At 46.2% G+C, this 21,712-nt stretch overlaps 1 protein-coding gene across 2 annotated transcripts in view; it reads left to right on the top strand.

The window, feature by feature from the left end:
* PLXNA4 (plexin A4) overlaps positions 1-21,712 on the top strand; it is a 452,604-nt gene that overhangs the window by 316,683 nt on the left and 114,209 nt on the right. For both annotated transcript variants that reach the window (XM_003813461.5, XM_034965007.3), the window contains exon 5: positions 18,391-18,491. In XM_003813461.5, coding sequence (XP_003813509.2) covers positions 18,391-18,491 — 101 coding nt within the window. The remainder of the gene's footprint in view (positions 1-18,390; positions 18,492-21,712) is intronic.

Here is a 21,712-nt window from a genome sequence, read left to right as displayed (position 1 = left end):
ACAAAGGCTTCAGTGAGTCCAGTCTGGCTGGAGGGTCTTGGGAATGCACACCTTATCCCACAGGTGCCAAGCCCTGGAGGTTTGAAGGGAATACCATGGGCTGGTTTTCTTTTGCTTTTCTTTTTTTCTTTTTTCTTTTTTTTTTTTGAGTTGGAGTTTTGCTCTTGTTGCCCAGGCTGGAGTGCAGTGACACCATCTTGGCTCACGGCAACCTCTGTCTTCTGGGTTCAAGTGATTATCCTGCCTCAGCCTCCCAAGTAGCTGGGATTACTGGTGCATGCCACCACACCCAGCTAGATGGGCTGGTTTTCTAAGCCATGATCTCTGAGTGATATTCCCAGCTGTACGGAGAAATAAGTCTGAGCCTGCAGACTCTCTGTAGATGGAGGGTCCATCCAAGCTTTCTGTGCTATTCATTTAGGGTACCCTAAGAACTCTAAACCCTGAAGTGGCTCAATACTGTCTGCTAGGGATGGAGGAGGGACCTCTTTAGAAGCTAAGTCACCAAGAGATGTAAAGAATGCTCCTAGCTATTTGTTTTTGTAATTATGATTAGATTACCGTGGCACACAAGCAATAAATTAGGGCAACAGTGCCAGTAAACACAGTTTAATGTTGCATCAAACCCTTTCATAAGTCATGTCTGATTATATTTAATGATGTTATTCTTATTATTTTTCTTCAAATTGGATGTAACTGGCAAACACATAGCATAAATGTCTGCATTGAGTGGTTATATCCAATAAAAGTTTGGATTAGGCAACTAAGTTTTTACCCAACTCTGGGATTCTTTGGTCCTAGAATTAGGTTAGTGCAGCCAACCTACGCTTTCATAGTTATTTTTGTCTTCTTCCCAGGTGTTTTCCTGGATCTGGGGTCTGGATGGGTGTGGGTGTTTCTCCAAGCATCACAAAAGGTCTAAGCATAGCTCCTACAGAATTGTGCACATGAGTGTCACAGGGTCACTGATCACAGGGGACAGGAAGGAGGAGAGTGGTGAGAAAAGAGAAAAGGCCAGCCCCAAAGGCAGGGGCTATGGTCAGGCAGGGTCTCCTGCTCCTGGAGTCATTGAGAACACAGGACTTTCACTTCTGCTCCTTGACTCTGCTCCCAAAAGCAAGCCTGCAGCAGCCACTGCCAGCAACGGCCTGATGCCAGCCCATTCGTGCTGAAGTATGAGTGAGAGAGAGCCCACTAGGCAATTTCTGATAAAGAATGAAAGCAGGAAGAAGAAAAGGGAAAATCTAATAGGGAGCTGAGGCATGCAAAGCTAACCTTTCATACCCTGTGGTGTCACCAATGCCACCTTTTGCTCAGCCCCCGGCCGCCTTTCGTTGACACAGCAGCTATTTGGTCTGCACTGTTTTCAGATTCCCTTCACTCCTTGAAGAAGCATTGGCCAGAGAAGCACCAGGGGTGGGGAGACCCTCTCCAGGCTTTGCTGAGTCTCAGTGACCCGACATGAGGGCAGACCAGGGTGGTCTTCCAGGCCAGGAGTCTTGCAGAGATTAGATGGGCCCTACGGGGTGGAGCTTTCTGTCCAACTTTTCTGCCTTCAATGACCCTTTTCCAGCTACACCCTCCATCTCAGAGAGCTGGCTTTATTAAGGCCCATGCTAGCCAAAGATGCCTTTGCATGTCAATGATTTTGCTGGATTCTCCCTTGGCTGGACCAGGGTGAATGGCACAGAAAGCTGAGAAGGACCCTTCCAATTCCTCCATCTACAGACATTCTGCAAGGTCAGACTGACTCTTCAGCATAGCCGGAAAGATGCCTCGGAAAACATGGCCTAGTAAACCAGCCCACGGCCTTCCCTTCAAATCTACAGGGCCACAACTGAGCATCTGTGTCAGAACTAATGGCCCACTCAGTTCTAGCAGCCTGGGAGCCCTGTGAAGGTCAGGTTGTCCTAAAGAATTGGCCCACCTGTGGGCTCCTGCTGCTCTGTGTCCCCAGACCATACCCTTGGCCCCAAGACAGGATGTAGATTCCCTACCAAGCTCCAGGCAGCAGTTGCCTCAGGATATGGCCAGCCCTGAAGTCTGCAGCCCCTGGATCCAGTGAAACAATTCCATAATTGGTAAAGTCTCATGAAGTCAGACATACCAGCCCCTGCTGGGTTTGGCCAGGGTGACAATGCACCACCACACTGAACGATTGTCTAGAATCTTGCCAGGCCCCAGATGATAGAGAGCCTTATTTGGAGATGTGTGTCATGTAGAAGGAGACAGACCTTGTGAGGGAAACATGTTGGCCAAAGAGTGATTATAAGATATATTTGAATGGAAATTCTCCAAGCCAACTCTGCCTTCATCATTGTCCATGATGTTTGGGACAACTTGCCTCTGCAACCAATTAGGCAGCTGCTGCTCATCACGAGAGAGTTACAGCCACCTGGCCCCTGCAAGAGAGGGGACTGGAGTGGAGAAAGGAGGCTGCGCCATGTCATAGAGCAGCCGTTGGTCACAGACACCTTGTGTTAGGGACCTGGCACTGCCATTCACAGGCTGCGTGACCTTGAGCAAGTCGCTTAACTCCTCCCAACCTGTGTCTTCATCTGTAAACTGGAGGCTGTCCTCCCTGAGCTGGCTACCTCACCAGAATGTGGTCATAGGCAACGATGGCTGTGAAATTGCTTATGAATGGGGAAGCCATGTACAGCTGTCCAGTCATCTCTATGCTCACCCCCACCCTGTCCCTGTGCCCCCATAGCCTTCCACCTGCCGTATCACTCAGATTCCAGGGCAAAATGCATAATCCTCAAATCACTAACTCCTCTGCTCCCTATGGTCAAGGCCAGTTGTCCCAAACCCAGCCCATTAACAGGGTCATGGGTTGGGGAATGAGTGGAGGAGTACAGGGCCTTGAGAAAATACAGATGCCCAGCTCCTGGGAATTTTGATTTTGCTGCTCAGAGCTTGGCCCAGGCACCAGCATCTTAAATCCAGCAAAACAGAATCTACTGTTGATTCTGTTGCTCAGTGAAGTTTGGAGCCAATTAACCTAGACCCCAAATTCCTGCCTTTCCCTCCTCCTTAGCACCTTGTAAGTGCCTTGATTCTCCCCTTAAACTGTGAGCATCCCTGAGGGGTGGCCCACAACTCAGCAAGCAGTGGCATGGTGAACTTGCCTGGGGAGGCACACAACCCAAACCAGCCCCGACTCTGCCCCAGACTCTGGTCCAGGTTAAGCTATATTCCCAGCAACATCCGAAGCAGGCTTAATGGAGGAGAAAAGCATTTGAAAATGAATTCCACGTATGGCATGCTACCTGCCCTGAATTGTCACATCCGTTTTCTTGCTGCTGCCTCAGCCCTGTATCCTGCAGGTTTGTTTGCAAACTCAGCGAATGCCCCATGTTTAATTGTGTCTGGAGGCTGCATCCTCATGTCCCTGTCACAGCAGGGGCTGCTGGATTCTGTGCCAAATACCACCATGCTGGGCCTCACTGCCTGACCCTGGCCTTCCAGACGTGCCGTGCCAACTCATGTCCCAACATGCCGGCACACAGCACGGCCTCTTGTGCTTGGCTAGGAGCCAGCATGATTTCCTATCCCAGACCCAGGGCACGCTTTTGGTTATGCCTGTTCACAGAGGTCAGGGGAGACCCTGATTAAATAAAGAACACAGATAACCTTGACCTCATTTCATCAGATAGTTGGAAGTGTTCCCTCTCTTTTCTTAACTTTTCCAGGTGCTGGGGCAATAAAACTTACTTGCTGGGGTTTTCCTCTTTTCCTTCCTATGCAATTCAAGAGCAGAGCAAAAGCTCTCAGAATAGCTGAAGAGAGGAGAGAAAGAGACAGGGAACTGGTTGGAAAGTTCTGGGGCTGTGCTGTGTGGCCAAAGCCCTATTGATAGGGAGGGGTTCTTTAGGCCTGGGGATCACAGGGCATCACCCAGTGGAGTCAGTTGTCAGGTTAGGAATAAGACTGTGAGATCCCATCACAAGTTCTCTTCAGTTCTGACTCCTTTTCCAGCACTTACATATATGGTAACTGAGGGTTGAAGTATTCAGCAATCACAGGGACACATCTGGAAACCTTTAAAGTTGAATTTTAAAATTGAACTTTGCATTAATGTGAATGTTGTCTGTCCCAGGAAAAGCAAACCCAAAAGATGAGTTGGCCATGGTGGTCGTGCCTATAAGGACATATGCTGGGTGTTAGGTTTGGATGGTCTAGGGCTGTGTTGAGTGTTTTACATGTATTATTGTCATTTAATCTGCATAGCTTTCAGAGGCTTGAAAATGTTGAGTGCGCCTGACCCAGCTCTTAAGTGGCAGAGTTAAGATCTAAGCATCAGCTCTCAGACTGCACAGCCCAGGTCCCAGCAGCAGCAGGTCCCAGGTCCCCTGTGACCCACAGACTCCTGACTAACATTCAGTTATTAAAAGCCTCCACCTATCTGCTGCCCCTCCCTGTGGGCTGCTACACTTTTAGATCCTTCTCCCAGGTTCTCCATCTACTGAGCTTGTCTGTCATAGGCAATGGCATTTTGGTATTGGGGGTTGTCTGTTGCTGTAGCAGAGGCCTGAATGGACAGAAATAGGGTGGCTGAGACTCCCGGCCTTCCCCCAGGCCACCCACCCTGAGAATGGGCCCAAATTAGCCTGGAATTAGCCTCCTCCTACCCCATCTCCACCCCAGGGCCAGCAATTATTTCTGAGCTCACTGAACCCCTAGTCTAAATATAGCTCTAATAGCCATTTCTCATTTTGGAATGGGGAATCTATTCTGAGCCTTAGTCGGATATAGATCAGACTCCCCAGATGCGCAAAATGTGAAATGGATGCATTATCCGTACCACCACCACCACTCACCCCTTGAAAACGAACTTCCTAATGGAAAGCAACTGGCCTACTACTACAGTCTGGTGGGGTCAGCTCCTGGCAGATGGAAGCGGGAAGCTCTGCATTACGTCTGCAGCCTAGAAAGCATGAAGGCTGGCACAGTGCCACTGGGTCCCCTGACTGTCCTCCCAGTCCCACACAGAGAAAGGCAAGAAGGGACGTTGCTGAGCACTGACAACAAGATTTAATCGTCACCTAATACTGCTCCCTTTATGCATAGGAGGAAACCGAGGCTCAAAGACACATTTTTGATAAGTGGCTGAGCCAGGAGTTGAATCTAGGACTTCAGAAGCCTGTGCTCTCTCCATTCTCTCAGAAAGGATGTGCACACAACCCTTTACTCACCCTCACAATTGTTTATGTTAATGATAGATAGAAATGGCCACAGTAAACTCTAGTGGTTTCATAATTCATCATTAGAAGTTGCGACAATTTCCTTTCTTAGAATTCAAAGTATATTTCAGATTGATATCACTGTACTTTTTTGAGATCACAAGAGCTAGGGAAAGGGCAGAGCTGAGGGTCCCTATCATACAGATAGATGAAGTAACCAAGATGAGAATAAAATTGAGGGAGATCCTGGAGTGAGACTCCTGGAGATTTTTCCAGCCTTAAGATAGTTAGTTATGATGGAATCTTCTGGCTTGAAAGGACAATAGAGATCAATTTATGTTGAACACTGAAAGCTAGACAGATGAAGACAATTGCTAAGGGCTTGCAGAAGTAAGGAACGGGTCTAGGATTACAGCCCAGGTCCTAGGACCCCCAGCCCAGTGATGTCCCAGCACACCATGACTCCTCCACATGGAAACTAAACTGATGCACACATAGTGCGTGATAGCGTCTGCACATGTGGGGGCTGTAGGCAGAGGTGCCCTGGTCCTTGCCCAGTAATTTCTGTGGAGAGATGGAGTCTTCTCCATGTTGGGTGGAATTGGTGTGGGTTTTCTGCAGGAAGCTTCTGGGCGGACAGGTGACATCACTGAATAAGGCATTGCCAAACAATGACTTTCCCACCCAATATGGGATAGTTAATTTTATAAGGAGAAAACTCCCCCATGGCCCAGGGCTCACTTCTAGGGTGCTACTGGTCAGAAGGTGAACCAAGAGGGAGAGACCAAGCAGCCAAGAGCCCTTTCCATAGTTCCAGAATATTAGAAATCTTGTGAGTATAAAGAAAAGTTGGGCTGGGCGTGGTGGCTCATGACTATAATCCCAGCACTGTGGAAGGCCAAGGCAGTCAGATCCCTTGAGGTCAGGAGTTCAAGATCAGCTTGGCCAATATGGCAAACTGCTATCTCTACAAAAAAGAAATACAAAAAAGAAATTAGCTTGGCATGGTGGTGTGTGTCTGTAGTCTCTCAGCTACTCAGGAGGCTGAGGTGGGATAATTGCTTGAACTTAGGAGGCAGAAGTTGCAGTGAGCTGAGATCACGCCACTGCACTCCAGCCTGGGTGACAGAGTGAGACTCTGTCTCAAAAAAAAAAAAAAAGAAAAAAGAAAAATTCAAGCTGTCACCCTAAAATAAATTTTGAGCTGCACAGTTAATTTAGTTTAAAAGACTAAAGGTTAAAGCATCTTTAAAATATTATTTTAATTTCCCAAGTCAATAATACCCTGTCTGTGGAAAAATTCAAACTCCCCAAAGTTAACCACTGTTAGCAGATATGTAACTCTCTCTCTAGAAGTTATTCTTTGCACGAGGTTTGCATATATATGTATACACAGCTGCACAGTTGTCTTTTGAAAACAAACATTGAGTCTTAATATACCCTTTTTATAAAATTTGTTTAACTCAAATATGAATCATAGACATTCATCCATCTTAGTACATACAGACTATTATCTTAGAGTGTAGATGTGCCACGATTTTTTTAGCCAGCCCCCTGTGGATGGATATTTAGGTTGTTTCCAAACAGTCATTACTACATACAAAGCCACAGTGAATATCCACAGCCAACCACCGGTGTCTAGGTGCTAGTATTTCTGCAGGAAAGATTCCAAGAGGAAGACTTTCTGGGTCATTTTAGGTTTTAGTAATAACTGCCAAATTACTCCTCAAAATGGTTGTGCTAATCTAAACCCTCACCAACAGTGCATAAGGCATAAAACCCTTTTAGAGGCCAGGCATGGTGGCTCACACCTATAATCCCAGCACTTTGGGAGGCTGAGGCAGGTGGATCACGAGGTCAGAAGATTGAGACCATCCTGGTGAAACCCTGTCTCTATTAAAAATACAAAAATTAGCCGGGTGTGGTGACGTGCACCTGTAGTCCCAGCTACTCAGGAGGCTGAGGCAGGAGAATCGCTTGAACCCAGGAGGCAGAGGCTGCAGTGAGCCACAATCACGCCACTGCACTCCAGCCTGGGCAACAGAGTGAGACTCCATCTCAAAAAAAAAAAAAAACTTTTAGAATGCTGTCATTTTAACAATTGTCCTTTCATATTTGAAGAATTACTGGAAGATGCCCTCAAAGCTGTATCTCTTACTGAAGAAGATACATTTTGCCTGTGTCCAGGATGACCCAGACACCAGAGGGCCCTCTTTGTCTTTCCCCAGCAGCAGGCTGGGCCCTGATCCCGCAATGGAAAGTCATATAAGTTCAGGAGAGTTAGGTGGGTACCTTGAGACAGGAGATAGGGTGAAACGAAGATGATTTAGAATTCCTTGGGTCATCTGTCGTCTCTGCCTCCTTTCTAAGCCAGCAGCACCTGTTCTTCTGAGAGTGGGGCCCTATGTTGATAAACCTAGAAGGTTCTCCTTCAGGAATATCAGTTTCCAATCATTTGAGCACCATAACTTTTCCCAGAGTCAAATCCCTTTTTGAAAAAAGATGTTTGTTTCCTAGCCAGAGAAGCCTCATACCCAGCCTCGGTTGCCTGCGAGGAAAGATGTGTTTATTTGCACACGTGCTCCTGTGGTCCAGAACACTTCTGCCCCCCATAGGTGTGTGCAAATGCTACTCCTGTGCTGAGACATGCACATCTGGGCACACCCCCTTGGGCTGCTGTGCACTCATTCACAAAATGTATCATTTACACACACTGGTTTTTTGTGGTTTGAACAGCCAGAGCATTGCTGGGAACGCTAGTCAGCAGAGCCCTTGCTAGAAGGAAATCAGAGAGAAGGGTCAGGTGCTAGATGGAGAAGGGAGTGCCTGCCCAGCCTGCCCTGCCACTTCCCACAAGGAGCCAGTGCCAGCCAGCTAGGGAGCCTCAGCATATGCCTGCGGACTAGCTTGGCTCCGCTGCCTGGGCCGGGAGTTAGGTGTCAACGTGCCAGCCCCTCCCCGCCTTCTTCTTGGCTGCAGAAACAAAGGCTCCCATTGAGCAGGCTGTGCTTGGGAAACACACAACAGCAGGTTCCCGGTCCCAGTTCAGAAGGGGCCATAGTCTTTGTCTGTGTCATTTGCTAAAAGATAAGCCAACCGGTACTTTTCTCCAAATTTTAAGGTCAGTTAAATTAAACATTTTGTGGGGGTTGGTGACTTGTATGTGTGTGATGTGTGTTTAATTCTAGGAGTACAGCTGATGAAGAACTTGCTTGACAAGTTTTTAACTTATGTATTATTTTGAAGCAGTGTTTACGTAGCAGTAACATGAAAGTTTCTAATAAAATACCCAATGTACACAGAGTCAAAAAAAAAAAAAAAGGCTGGAACAGGAGCAGCACTTTGATCCTCAGGACAACAGCCCCTTCCCACCTGCTGGGCTTGGGGATGGGGAGGGAAACTTTCATTTTTCTCCAGGATGTGGGGCCCTGAGGCTCTGCCCCTGCTTCAGCCCTGACCTTAAGACGGGGTCAAGAATGAGCATTTTGGCCAGGAGTCAGTATCTAGGGACTGGGTATCAAATGAGGAGTGTTGGTAGCCATGTAGCCTTGGACAAATCCCTGCAGCAACTGAGCTTCATCTGAAAAATGAGAGGATTGGCAGCTAGAATGTTTCCAAGGTCCCTCTCAGCTTGTTAACTGTGTGAATGCCAGAACACTCCTCTCATCCCCCATTCCTTTGGGCCTCCATGTTGGCGGGGTTGCTCTGGCTGCAGTCTCCTCTGTCAAATGCATAGGATCTGCCTAGCTAGAGAATCTCACACATTGCAACCCCGCAGCCCTGGAAGTCAGGAAGTCGGGCCTCCTGAGCCTGTGTGTGAATGTGAGCATGAGAGCTCAGAGAAAGGAGAGGATTTAACCTTTACACTAAGAGATTAATCTGTGGCAATAATCCAGAAGTGATAGGTTTTAGAGTAGAGCCAAGGTTACCAAATAAATGATCTCCAGGGGATTCTTGGAACACGTACAAGTGTAATAGGAACCACATTCATTCATTCACTTATTTATTTATGCGTGCATGCAAACATTCATTCACTTTTCTCATTTACTGCGCATGAGCTGAGTACTAGGTGTAGTGGAGTGAAGAGAGATGACTTCGCACCACCCATCACAGGGGCATTTTATCGGAGGAAGATGCTGGAACAACAGAGTTTCCATTAGCATAACACTAATACATTCATATGTGTCATCCCAATTATTCTTCAAAACAACCCATCAGGGTACTTAGATGAGGAAAAAGAGGCTTGATGAAGTTAAATAAGTTGTCCAAGTCACACAGTGGTGGCAGATCCAGGATCCAAACCCAGGTCTGTTTTTCTCCCAGATCTCTGCTTCTCACTTGTCCCTGAGATAAAACTATTTCAAACTCTATTTTTCTCCCTAACCACATTTGAAGGAGTAAGAAAACCTCCTGGAGGAGGAGGCTGTGCTGAGACCAATTGTCATTCTCTCTTCAGGGCTGCTACTTGGTGATCTGCCCGTAGGAGGGGCTCCTCAGCCCCTGAACTCAGCCAAACCTTCCTGGTAGTATAGTAAGTAGCCTGCAATGCTGTGAAGTTTTCAACACAGGACCTGTGTTCAGCAGAGGGACCAGAGGTTTCTCAATCCCCTGTACTATGTTCCTGGAGCCAGTGGTGTCTGGCAGGCCCGAGGGCGGGCTCCAGCCCCCAGCTTCATTTCAATTTCCACCTTTGCCACCGCCCTGCTGCGTGACCTTGGGCAAGCTGCTCAGCCCCTCTGGGCTATGGCTTTTCCATCTGTGCGTCAGGGAAGGGGATCGCTCTCCCGCTTGGCAAGGGGTCTGGCTAATAACGATCACGTGCCATTTTAGCGCAGCCCACACTGGGAAGCCTGAGGATGGGGTGATTTCTCGGCGCTCTGCAGAAAGCACGCTGAGAGCTCCTTGCCCAGCTTCCCAGCTACTGCCGTTTGCTAATGAGGACCAACATATGTTGATGATTCCGGCGTCGGCACTCGCTCCTTGGCTGTCCGAGTTCCCAGAGCAAACTGGCTTCCTATTAGGCATTTATTCTTATTAATAGCAACAAATTGCAGCCCTCCACAACATCTGCTACTTTTCATTTACAAGAAGCTTCCCAAATCATTCGTATTGGTAGTATTTTGTGACCAATTCTTTAAGGCAGAGCAGGACTGGATCCCCCTAATCTGAAAATGAATCCAGTGAGGCATGAAAAATGGGAATATTTTGTTCAAGGTCACTCAGACACACAGATTAGATTACAGCTTGGAACCTCAGCTCCCCAAGCCTCATGCCCTGGGGCGGTTGCCTTTGCTATTCTAAATATCATCAACCTTGACCCCAGATGTCCTGCCTAGAGGCAGGTAGGGACAGTGGTGGTAGCCAAGGCCGCTGCCCTTGACCCTGTGCCTCTGTCTGCCCTCAAGTGAGGCCCAGCTGGATTAGCCCCATGGCCCAAGCACCAGCAGGAGGAATTGCAAAGCTCAAGGCAAATCATTCCCAAGGAGTTTTTACTGCTGCCAAGTAGAAAAAAAAAATCATTTTCTGACACTGGGCAGCCAGACGGTCAGTAAAAGGGGTCTGAAGCACATCTGTGCTTCTGAACAGCTGACCACATCTGGAGGGCTGTATTCTCTTTCCAGAGTCTTCTTCAGTACTTTGCTGAGGGGCTAGACCTTCCTGAGATCTGTAGATCTATGACCATAGAATTAAAAGAGCATGGCCAGCGTGGGAGGTACTGAGAAGGGCCATTTATCACGTTAGATCTGACTTTCAATAATTTCTGAACTTGTACAAGGTACATACGCCATCAATGTTTGCATGACCTATTTGAAGCACAGGGTGGTAAGAAGCTACCACACTGCAACCTTCCCCCTCCTCCATTTGACTGACCTCTGCCCTCTACCTTTCATGGGACCTTTGCATCCTGGTGTAACTTTCTGTCCAGCACCTGTGTATCAGCTAGCTATTGCCACAATAAAGCTTTGTAACAAACCAGCCCAAAACTCACTTGCGTACAATAGACATGAATCCTCACACCCATGGCTCTGCAAAGCAATTGCATGTCAGCTCCCTAAGCTCAACTCAGCTGGGCAGTTCTGCTTCAAGCTGCTGCATCAGCCAGGGTTGTCTCCTGGCTGTGGTTTGGGCTCAAGTCTCTCTCCATGTGGGTTCATTTGGGGCCCAGGCCGAAGAGGAAACAGCTATTTCGGGAAGCTCTTCTCATGGCAATGACAGAAGCACAGAAGGCAAAGATGAGCACATAAGCACATCGGAAGCATTCATTTGCCTCGTGTTTCCTACCATTCATTGGCCAATCGAGTTCTGAGGCCGTGCCCAAAGCCAAGAAGTGGGGAAGTACACACCACTTCTCTATTCACCATGAGGCCATAGGGGTGGAGACATAAAAGCCTTCTTTTTAGGGAGTGAAGAATTGGGACTCATAATACAATCTGCCACAGCCTGGAACCAGCCTTCTGGCATCTGCCTTTCTTACCTGTTAGCCAGGTTCAGAAATACCTGCCACCTTTGAGCAAAGAGAATAGGAGTGACAGGGTTCCAGGCATGTGGAGTGACTTGAAATAAGCACAGCTTCTTGAGCCACTGCTCAACCACAAATTGCAGCCCTGGCAGTGAGGGCCTTGGAGCCATCACAGGGAGATTCCACAAAACCTTTATGTGGTCCCTGGCCAGCAGAAATAAAGCTTGGAAAGGCAGCCAGTGGTGACCAAAGGAGATGAAGGCGGGTGGAGATGCTTTGAGGAGCTCCCCAAGACCATGCCACTAAGACCCATGTGTATTACTGAGCTAAGAATTTGCCAGAAAAGGACTTACTTTTCTCAACTCTACTTCCTCTGCTCGGGGACAGTGACAAGGAAGGACAGCATGAGGTACAGCACCAAGTGCAGCATCTGCACAGCTTGACAGTTCCTCCAGCAGCCTCTTGGAGTTTCTTAATGGGTCATCTTGCCTCTTTTTTTCTTTCTTTTTTGACAGTTTTGAAGGAAATTGGGTACTTAAGAAACCTTTTGGACATTTAAATTAATTCCAACCATCAGGCTCAGTGTAGCCATCGTTGCATTAGCATCCAATTATAAGAGTAGAAATGGAGTAATAACTCACATTTTGACCATAATGTCAAATGCTTAAACAAATTAGAGATACACACAGAGACTGCATGCTATATCTATGGAACATTTCTGAATGTAATCAGCAGAACAGCAGGCACCCTTCAGAATGTGAGCAGCAACAGGCAGAGTGGGACCGTATTGCCAGAGGAAAGCATCTTTCGAAATATCAGAGAAACCAGGTGGGAGTTGGGCAATGGGGGCCAGGACTCAGAAGCTGTAAAAATTCCTCCAGCTGCCATGGAGGACCCCCAGGCTCCCAGGTCCCCAAGCAATGGGCTCAGCTCATCAGATGGAGAAACTTATGAAGACCAAGGCCATGACTTAAAATCTGATTTGGTACCCTTTGCTCTCTTCTCAGTCATTCATTGCCTTGCTGTGCTAGGCCATTGTTTTGTAAATTTGTGGCCTTTGGAACTGGACAGGTTAGGAAGATGGTGATGAGGATGATGATGAGGATGATGATGATGATGATGATGATGATGATTGCATGTACAACAGCAAATGATAATTCTATTTACAATCATTTAAAACCAGACCAAACTACATTATATTATTTAAGGAAGCTTACCTTGGTGGCAAAAGGATAAAACCACCCAGATTCCCAGAAAGGTGATCTAGGGGGAAAGGAAGTGTAAATGGGGAAGGGCACACGAGTGATTTCTGGCCATAACTGTGAATGAAAAATACCAAAGGAGAGCTTGAGCAACAGCAGGAGGATTTTCTAAAATGAGGGGCCATTTGACCTCGTGTGAGTTATTTGAATTGAGAGCTCCTCGTCTAGGCCTTTTGGAATGGGTGAGAGGTAAGGAAAATTTCCAGGAAGAACAAGGCTATGGCATTATTTTTCCAAATCAGGAAACAGGTATCCAGACCTTGAGAACAACAGAGCCAGTTATGTAATGATACATGATAGGAGACATTTATCCAAAACCCATTTGAGATTACGTTGAAAAGAATAGTGATGCCTATCTTTTGACTGAAAGATATCAGAATATTTCATAAAGATGATTGTATTAGTCTACCGGCAAAAGCTGTTCCCCTTTGACCCAAGGAGCTAAGCAGAGAACAGGTGTTTTCATATCCATGCTGCCATGCCGAAGATGAAATAATTTGTCAAGTCCACTCAAAAGGATTATTTCAACTTTTTTACTGTGGTAAAATACACATTAAAAAATTCACAGTGTTAATTATTTCTAAGTGTGCATTTGTAAGTGCACTCACATTGTGGTGCAAGCATCACCACCCTCCATCTTCTGAACATTTTCATTTGCCCAAACAGAAAGTCTTTGCCCATTAAAGAGTAACTCCTTATTCCTCCCTTCCCCAGTCCCTGGCAACCACCATACTACTTTCTGTCACTATGAATCTGACTACTCTAGGCACCTCACATAAGCAGAATCATGCAGTATTTGTCCTTTTATGTCTGGCTTATTTCACTTAGCATCATGTCCTCGAGGTTCATCCATGTTGTAGCATGTGTCAGAATTTCCTTCCTTTTTAAGGCTGAATAATATTCCATTGTATGGATATACCACATATTGTTTGTCCATTCATCTGTTGATGGATATTTGGGTTGCTTCCATCTTTTGGCTATTGTGAGTAATTCCACTATGAACCTGAGTGTGCAAATGTCTCTTTGAGATCCTGCTTTTGGTTGTTTTGCAGGTGTACCCAGAAGCAAAACTGCCAGATCGTATAGTAATTCTGTTTAACTTTTTGAGGAACTGCTAAACTGCCTAATAGGTTTTTGCACAAAGCCAGGACGATGTCCCAAGACAATGTTGTGCAGACCCTACCCTAACCCTGCACACAATCCTTCTCCCCAAGCACAGTTTATGCACACATGGAGGTCCCCAGAGGTGATGGGGCTCCCATCCCTAGAAGCAGCAAAGGTGAAGTTGCAGCCACATCAATCAACACCTTTGCTAGAGTCTGGTGGCCAGGGGACAGACCTCAATATTTTGTGGTCTCTGAGACAATCTATCATTATGGCAGCTTAGGTCACATCACCATCTGATTTGTTCTCCAAACAGAAGTCCCTCCCCCGCCCCTCTTACTTTCTTTTTTCACCTCTTCCTGTGGTCTGAATTCCCTCACTCAGTTAATTAGCATGCCTGGCACTGCAGCTTAAGACTTTAATCGGCGTGGGGTGGTTTTAATTAATCGTGTGGCTCTGCATCTGGAGTGGTTTGTGTTCCAGGGTCAGGAGAGGAGCTGGAGTTGGGGGATGGGGGAGGCAGCTTTGTATGGTGTAAGGCTGTGAGTGGCAAGTCTAGGTATTTGGGGAAAGAGAATCATAGAGGCAAGGTGGCTCAGAGGCCATCTGGCCACCTGTGCAACGTACTAGCAAGGTGTGGATAGTAACTGGGGACATAAGGGAATACATTTATACTAAGATAAATGGTTGGACTAAATCCAGTTTTCAAAAGTGATTTAAAGTATTAGAAAAACTTCTGATGCTTTGCAGAATTAACCGTGGGGTAGAGAGTGAGGCAAAGCAATGATAGAGATGGAGAGCTGTGCAGCCAGTCTGGGAGGCCTTGGCCATGCTGGAGACTATTGCCTGATGGTGGGGCCTGGGAGAGTTCCCTGGTTCTGTCCTTCCTTGGGAAGGTCCTGGCAAGGTGAAGGAGGTGGCACCTAGCTCTCAAATAATGGTAACCTTTCTACTTGGACTGTCAGAATCCTGTTGGCTCCCCAATTTGAATGTCCACACTTTAAAAAGAGTGGAGAGAACCTAGATCAAGTTCAGAAGAGAGTCGTAAAAAATGGTTAAATCATAAATAGAAATATTCCGTAAGGAAAGACTACAGGCAGTTGGGTTGTTTACCTTTAAGATGAGAAAGCTCTAGCTGCCTAGATGATTGTCTTCAAGAGAAAGTTTTCTTGAAGGTAGACCTGGTGCCATTGTTATACATGTCCATGAAAACCAAACAAGTGAGATGAGGTTGACCTGAGAGACTTTGTCAGAGCATTAACAAGGAGCTTAGGATGTTAGGACTGAGAGGGAATTCAGACCTAACCCGCCCAGTTCCTCATTTTTCAGATCATCACAAAGAAGCCCAGGAGAGACTTGTCCAAGTTTACCCAGGAAACTGGGGGGCAGAGCTGTGGCTGGAACCCAGGACTCATAATACCTGTGCAGGACTTGTGTCCCTGTCTCACATGGACCCACCTAAATGAAAAGCTAAGAAAAGCAGATAGCTGTTCCAGAAGCTAATAAAGATAGTGAATAAGTCCTGGAAATGAGATAACTCCAGGTTTCATCCAAAGTGTGGAGCAATGAATGGCTTAGGGGCAAATATCATAGCTCAAGGAGGAAATGACAGTATCAAGGTACTAAAAAAAAAAAGTTCTCCCAGGTCTGTTGAACTCCTGACAGAGTTCCTGAAGCCTTGGAAGACTGTCAGAGGAGTTTTCTGGGATGTCGGGGAGAGGTAAGTGACAGTACAAGGAGGATTGGGATATTAATGAAAAGGATAGCAGCGATCCATCATAGCCGTCACTTATAAAGTGCCAGACCATTTACAAAACCATTGCATCATCTGTGCTTTGGGAAACTGTGAATTGGGGTGGGGGCGGGGAGGAGGGATTTTTATCTCCATGTTAAGCCAGAATTTGAACCTAGCTCTGAGGGCTCTTGCATTCTTTCCAACCCAACAAAAAATGACTCATGTTTAAAATCAGGAGGAGGGACTTGACAATTCCAGGGTATGGACATTATTAAACACCAGTTTCAAAATATTTTAAGAATCTGAATGCAAAGATTTTTGAGAATTTCAGATTCACCAAGCAGCTGGCTCTTGACTTGATGTGGAACATTCCAGAACATGCAGCCACATTCCATCCAAGGTGGATTATAGAACTTGTCAATAGGAGAAACTGGGGAGGATGGTAATTAAGTTTAGAGCAAGAAAATGCTTTTGATTGAGCAAGGCATGATTTTCTGTTTAAGCCTATGCAAAATATGGAGTGCTAGACAAGCAGCTGGAACATATGAAAACATTATTGTGTACTTATGTTTCCCAACTTTCACCATTTATGGCCCCTTTTATTATTTTTTCCCTCTGTGCATTATGTTTTGAAAGATTCTGTCTACTAAACAAACTGCATTTATTAAGTAATAACATATTTCCTATTTTTAATATGAGACGTACATCACTGAGCATGACTAAAAAACATAAAACAGCAACAGTTCAATTGCCATTAGGCTTTGGGAAATATTGAAAATAGCGTGTGGACCTCATTACCACTCATGAATTCCAAGGAGTCCAGGTACTTTGGGTTAGGAGCCATTATTTATATGCTTACATGACTAGCATGTCTATGCTCACTTAAGGAGTAGGAAGAGAAATTAAAGACGCAACAGAAAGAGGGCAAATTATTGGCTGGTGCGGAGCCAGTGTGGGTAATTTGTAAGGAACTAATTGTTAAGGTTAATTAGTAGGATAGGAAGGTCATATGTAGGCAGACTCCAGGCACGGCTCATGCAGATTACATGAGCAGTAATAAAAGAAAAGATAAAATTCCAAATGTGCAAAAAAGACATCTGAGAGGGTGGAGGAAGGGCCACCAAGGTCAAGGTCACTGCCGTCAGAATGGGAGAGGGAAGCTAAAAGGTTGCTTGAAAGAAGTGAAAACGCAGTGTGGTCATTAAGAACGCTCAGTGTGTACTTTGGAGAACAAAAAATGCATAAAGGGAATAAGAAAGTTAAGGGAAAAGAGATCATGTGGGATTTGGAATTAATTATTAATTAATTCCAAAAGAGAGTTGGAGACTAATTGAGAAGCTCTGGTGCCAGTTTGCCTGTGCGTGAGTTACAAGTAGCCCCTGCCAAGCGGACATCATTTTACAGAGGCACATGCCCCATAAAACAGCAGGGGAAACACTGCCTCTGCATTTGCTCATGTAACAGAGAGGGTTCAGCCAGGTCAGCACAGTTTATAGTTTTCTGTGCCTGTTGTATGATGGCAAGAAATTTAAAAGGACGGCCACATCAAATTCTCTTAGCTCAAGCTGAAACATCAGGCAGGATTCTCCATTGAGATAAAAAGGTATCCCAACTGGAAGAGGATGATGTAAAATTAAAAAAAAAAAAAAAAAAAAAAAAACTGTTTGTAAAGAAAAAACCCGGCAAAACGGAGAATAAAGACCAAGGTTATAAAAAGAAAATAAAAACTCCGTTTGATCCAGTGTATCATTATTAAATACCTACTATGTAGCAGGTGCTGGCAAGTTATGTAAAGAGACATCAAGGCAAAGCTACATTGGAGAACAAAGAAATTCAAAAGATATTTAAGAGCATGTAGGAAATGGAAGCGTTTGGGCTAAGCAAAAATGTCATGTGGAACATTTTACATTAGCAGGCGGCTGGTGAAAGCTAATATAAAGTTTTGGGTTGGAGAGGAAGCCTCTAGTCATGAAAAGAGTGTGGGTAGGAGGAGAAATAGCAGCAGATGCTCTTTGAAAGCACCATAGTGAAAGCTTTTAGAGCCAGTTGGCCAACATTATGAGAAAGAAAGAGCGGGCAAGTAACAGCTACAGAGTGAGCTTATGATATCTTGGTAAATGGCAAGGAGGAAGAGAAAGAGAAGGGTCTTGGTCTCAGGCTAAATGCTCTCTGGAGCAGCAAAAATGACGAAACTTGAAGGAGGACTGGAAAGAAGGGGAAACACTACAGAAAAAGAGAAACCATGAGAGAGTGAGAATGACCATTTGCACTTGTTACATTGATAGGAAACAAATACATGATGAATTGGCCATTTGTAGAGATATTTGGTGGTTTCAGAGGTAGAAAACTTGAAATGAACACTGTGTAAATATCTTTTCTGACAACTTAGTATGGACTGTATGGAGTCTGTATTCATGGAGACTGCTAAGAAAATAATATGGCTGCTTGTCTCCCTGGATGCATATGTGGCCACCTACTCAAACATAATCACTCAAGGTCCCTTCCCACACTGGGCTCCAAGCACCTTCATGCTCCTGCAACATTTCAGGTGATACACTTGATATTTAGAGCAACATCTCTTCTGGTACACTGCTGGGTGTTATGCAAAATCTTGACCACCTTCTCCCTATCCTGCTGTCCTAGCTCACCAGAGTCCCTGTGGAGTCCTGTGGTCAGTATCAGAGCTGCGGCGAGTGCCTTGGCTCGGGCGACCCCCACTGTGGCTGGTGTGTGCTGCACAACACGTGAGTACCATGGGGAGGCTGCCTCGTGCCTCCCACTTCCTCCTGGTAATTCCCTTCCTCTGCTTCTCTGTCATCACTGCCCTTCCCTTTGATCTGTCTTTTCTCCTCAGCTATTCTTGCTCTTCCTTCCTTGCATCCTTTCCAAATGTTATCTCCCTTCCTTTGTTCTTTCTGACTTCCCTTTAAATTTGCCAAATTCCCTTAAGAAATATATGGCAATGGTGGCATGGGAATGATGACAGGTCAGGATATAGTTGTCATGCTGGGCAATCATACATTGGAGGGCTGGAGGAAGCAGGATTCCTGGACTTTCCTGACTGTGGCTTACTGGGCTAGAGACTGACTTTCCAGGACTGAACACCAGGAAAAAGGCATTGGATCTTTTTTTCTCTAGCTTCTTACTGGCCCCGAAATCATAAACAAGATATATGCTGTCCCTTTAGTGATTCCACATCTCCTTAACATCTACTTCAACATCTCCAAAGGATTTTCTGGTTTGGGTCTGCAGTTAAAGTGTGTAGCACCTGAGGACCCTCCCACTGCTGTCAAACACCCATCAGCTGGCTGTGAGTGCACTTGGGCTGGAGTCACTGGGCCAATAAAGCCCGGCCTGAGTGCTGGCCTCTTGCCAATGTGCCTCCTTTTGTGTGGCTCCATTTTATTATTTAGAAGAGGGAAGAAGGCAATGGCATTATAGTGGAGGTAAACAGTAAATAAACCAAAGGGCAGGAATAGGGCTCAGACAACCAGAAAGCTGAAGGCTTTTCTTTGGGGATCCGAAGACCCTTGCCATCAATACCTGGAGAAGCCAACGAATGTTTGGACCTCACTCTGATGAAATTTGATTCCAGTCCAGCTATTGTTGTTTCTGGCCAACAGTTGAAATGTGCCACTTTGTGAGCTGGATCCAAACATTATAAATTAAGAAGAAAAACTTTAGTCTTCCTACTAAGAACCTGAACTACATGTGACCAATGACATTTACCAATAATTTTCAAGTATAAGAAGGTGGGGCAGGATCTTGTCTTCTCCCCTCCCCTTTGCAAAGAGTGCCCTTAAAAGTCGGAAACACCCTCTTAAACTCGAATACATCTCTGGGTGGCAGTCTCAGGCATAGTGAGTCCTTGAGTTCCTTAGGGGAAGGTCTGAAATTCCTCAGGTAGGTTACAGTGGAAAAAAGTCAAGAACCACTGAGCTACACTGAAGTATACATAACTCAGTCTATGGCCGTTCCACCCTGAACGTGCCCAGTCTTGTCTGAAATATACATAACTCACAGACAGATCAGAAACTGTGCACTCAAGTGTATAGAAAGGTTGCATGCTAACAGAGCAGGGGAGCCTAGGAGTGGCCAGCATAGAAGAGGACAGCAGAGGTTGCATTCAGAATGCAGATTGGCTCAGATCAGGCCAGAATTGTTCCCTGAATGATACCTTGCCAGGCAGACAGGGGGCAGTTTTCTTTGTGTCACCCAGTGAGGCCTCTGAGGAAGGGACTGTACTCTAAACTGATTGCCTTACTTGGGAACCTTGACTACCCTGTTTTCTGCTTGGCTGAGGATAGCTCTGCGATCCTGGCATGGGGCTTTCCTACCTGGCATAATTCAAAGGCAATCGGAAAATCTGGTCCCTCCCTGACACTCCATGCCCAGTGGCAATTTCCATGTCAGCTTTGGTCTCTGCCCACAATGCTGTCCCAGCCCCACAGAGCACGGAGCCCTGTGAACAGAGGGGCTCAAGGCTTGGAGAAGGCACCAGAGAGACTGTGAGAACCCCCATCTCCCACCCCCAGGGCTGCAAGGTAAGCAGACATGAGAGGAGGAGGCATAAGACAGTACTTCCTTTATGGCCTCAGTTTACCCTTCTGTAACATCATACCTGCCTCCTGTCAAGTGGAAGAAAACAGGGGTGGACAGAGGCCAAGGTGAAGTCTGGGCAGTTCATGAAGGGGGCCCTCAGCCTGCATGGGGAAGCCAGCTGCTCCAGTCTCAGCATGGCATAAAAACAGCCATGGACATGAATTTTGGGCGCCTGCCCCCAAGTCCAGACTCCTCATCCCAGCTCTTCCTCTGTGAATTGGACATGGTGATGCCTGTCTCCCCTGCCTCACTGAGTCACTGGGGAATCAAATGAGATGGTATGAGGACCAATGACTGGTGAGCTGTGGATCACTGGGAAATGTAGTGTAGGGTGGGGCAGGAATGTTGACAAGGCTGGGGAAGGACTGTGAGCTCACGGGTGCCCCCCCTCTTGTGATTCTGTTGATCCCTGGTGATTTTCCAGATGACTCTACTGTAACTGCATGCTTCTCTTCCTGGGGGGTTCCCAGCCTTTGTCTAAGTGGCAGGTACTCCTGCTAGATCCACCTCACCCCTTTAGTCTGGCACCATGTTTTATTCTGACACTTGTATATCTTATTCGTGTTTCCATGTAGCACCAGCCCTTGTTAAGCACAGGTTCTCAGAAGGCAGGGGCTGTTCAAGTGTTGTTGTCTTCGTGGTCATCATTGTCTGCTGCTGCTGCTGGCACCTTGTTTCTCAAGGAGCCACAGTGGAGCTAGCGCGTTGAAGCACTGGGGACACTGGGAAGATTACTGGAGTGGAAATCAGTGGACTCGAGTTCACATGCCTTGGAAACTTGTTGTGGGGCTTTAAACAAGTGCAGTCAGTTCTCATTGCACATGGTAGATATGTTCCATAAAGTCGCTGGAACACAGAGTTAGTGAATACCAAGCCATTGCTCCTAGGAGAAATACAGGGTTAGGTTCCTGGGAGCCTCTGGTCACATTTTCATCAACAAATCCATCTATAACCTTGTTTTGTGTGTGTTTCTTTTTAAAGACATTTTACTTAATATATATAATGAATTCATTAAGCTTGACCTCACTGCCAACAGCACTATAACACATACCTGAACAAGGCTTATCCAACACAGCTATTTTCTCCATAAGGCACACCATGGCCTTCTTGCACTCAGGATCACTAGACAGACCTTCAGCACTACATTCAGGGACTATTTTAAGCAGCAAAATCACCTGCAAAATTAGAAAAATGTGGCATGAAATAGGGCTTGAAGAGGACACTTGTTCATAGAGCGAGAGCTAAAACAAGAAGCTGAGGCTGCCTTGTCCCACCTCAGCTGGGAGTGTGCCTGCCAGATCACTCAAATTTTTCACTGCCCTGTACGTGTCCACGGGTACCGATTTTTGTCACAAATAAACGT

This window comes from Pan paniscus, chromosome 6 (assembly GCF_029289425.2).
Source record: "Pan paniscus chromosome 6, NHGRI_mPanPan1-v2.0_pri, whole genome shotgun sequence".
In the NCBI taxonomy this organism is placed as follows: domain Eukaryota; kingdom Metazoa; phylum Chordata; class Mammalia; order Primates; family Hominidae; genus Pan; species Pan paniscus.
The sequence above is the reverse complement of the archived record's forward strand: the minus strand, read 5'-3'. Positions and strand labels throughout refer to the sequence as shown.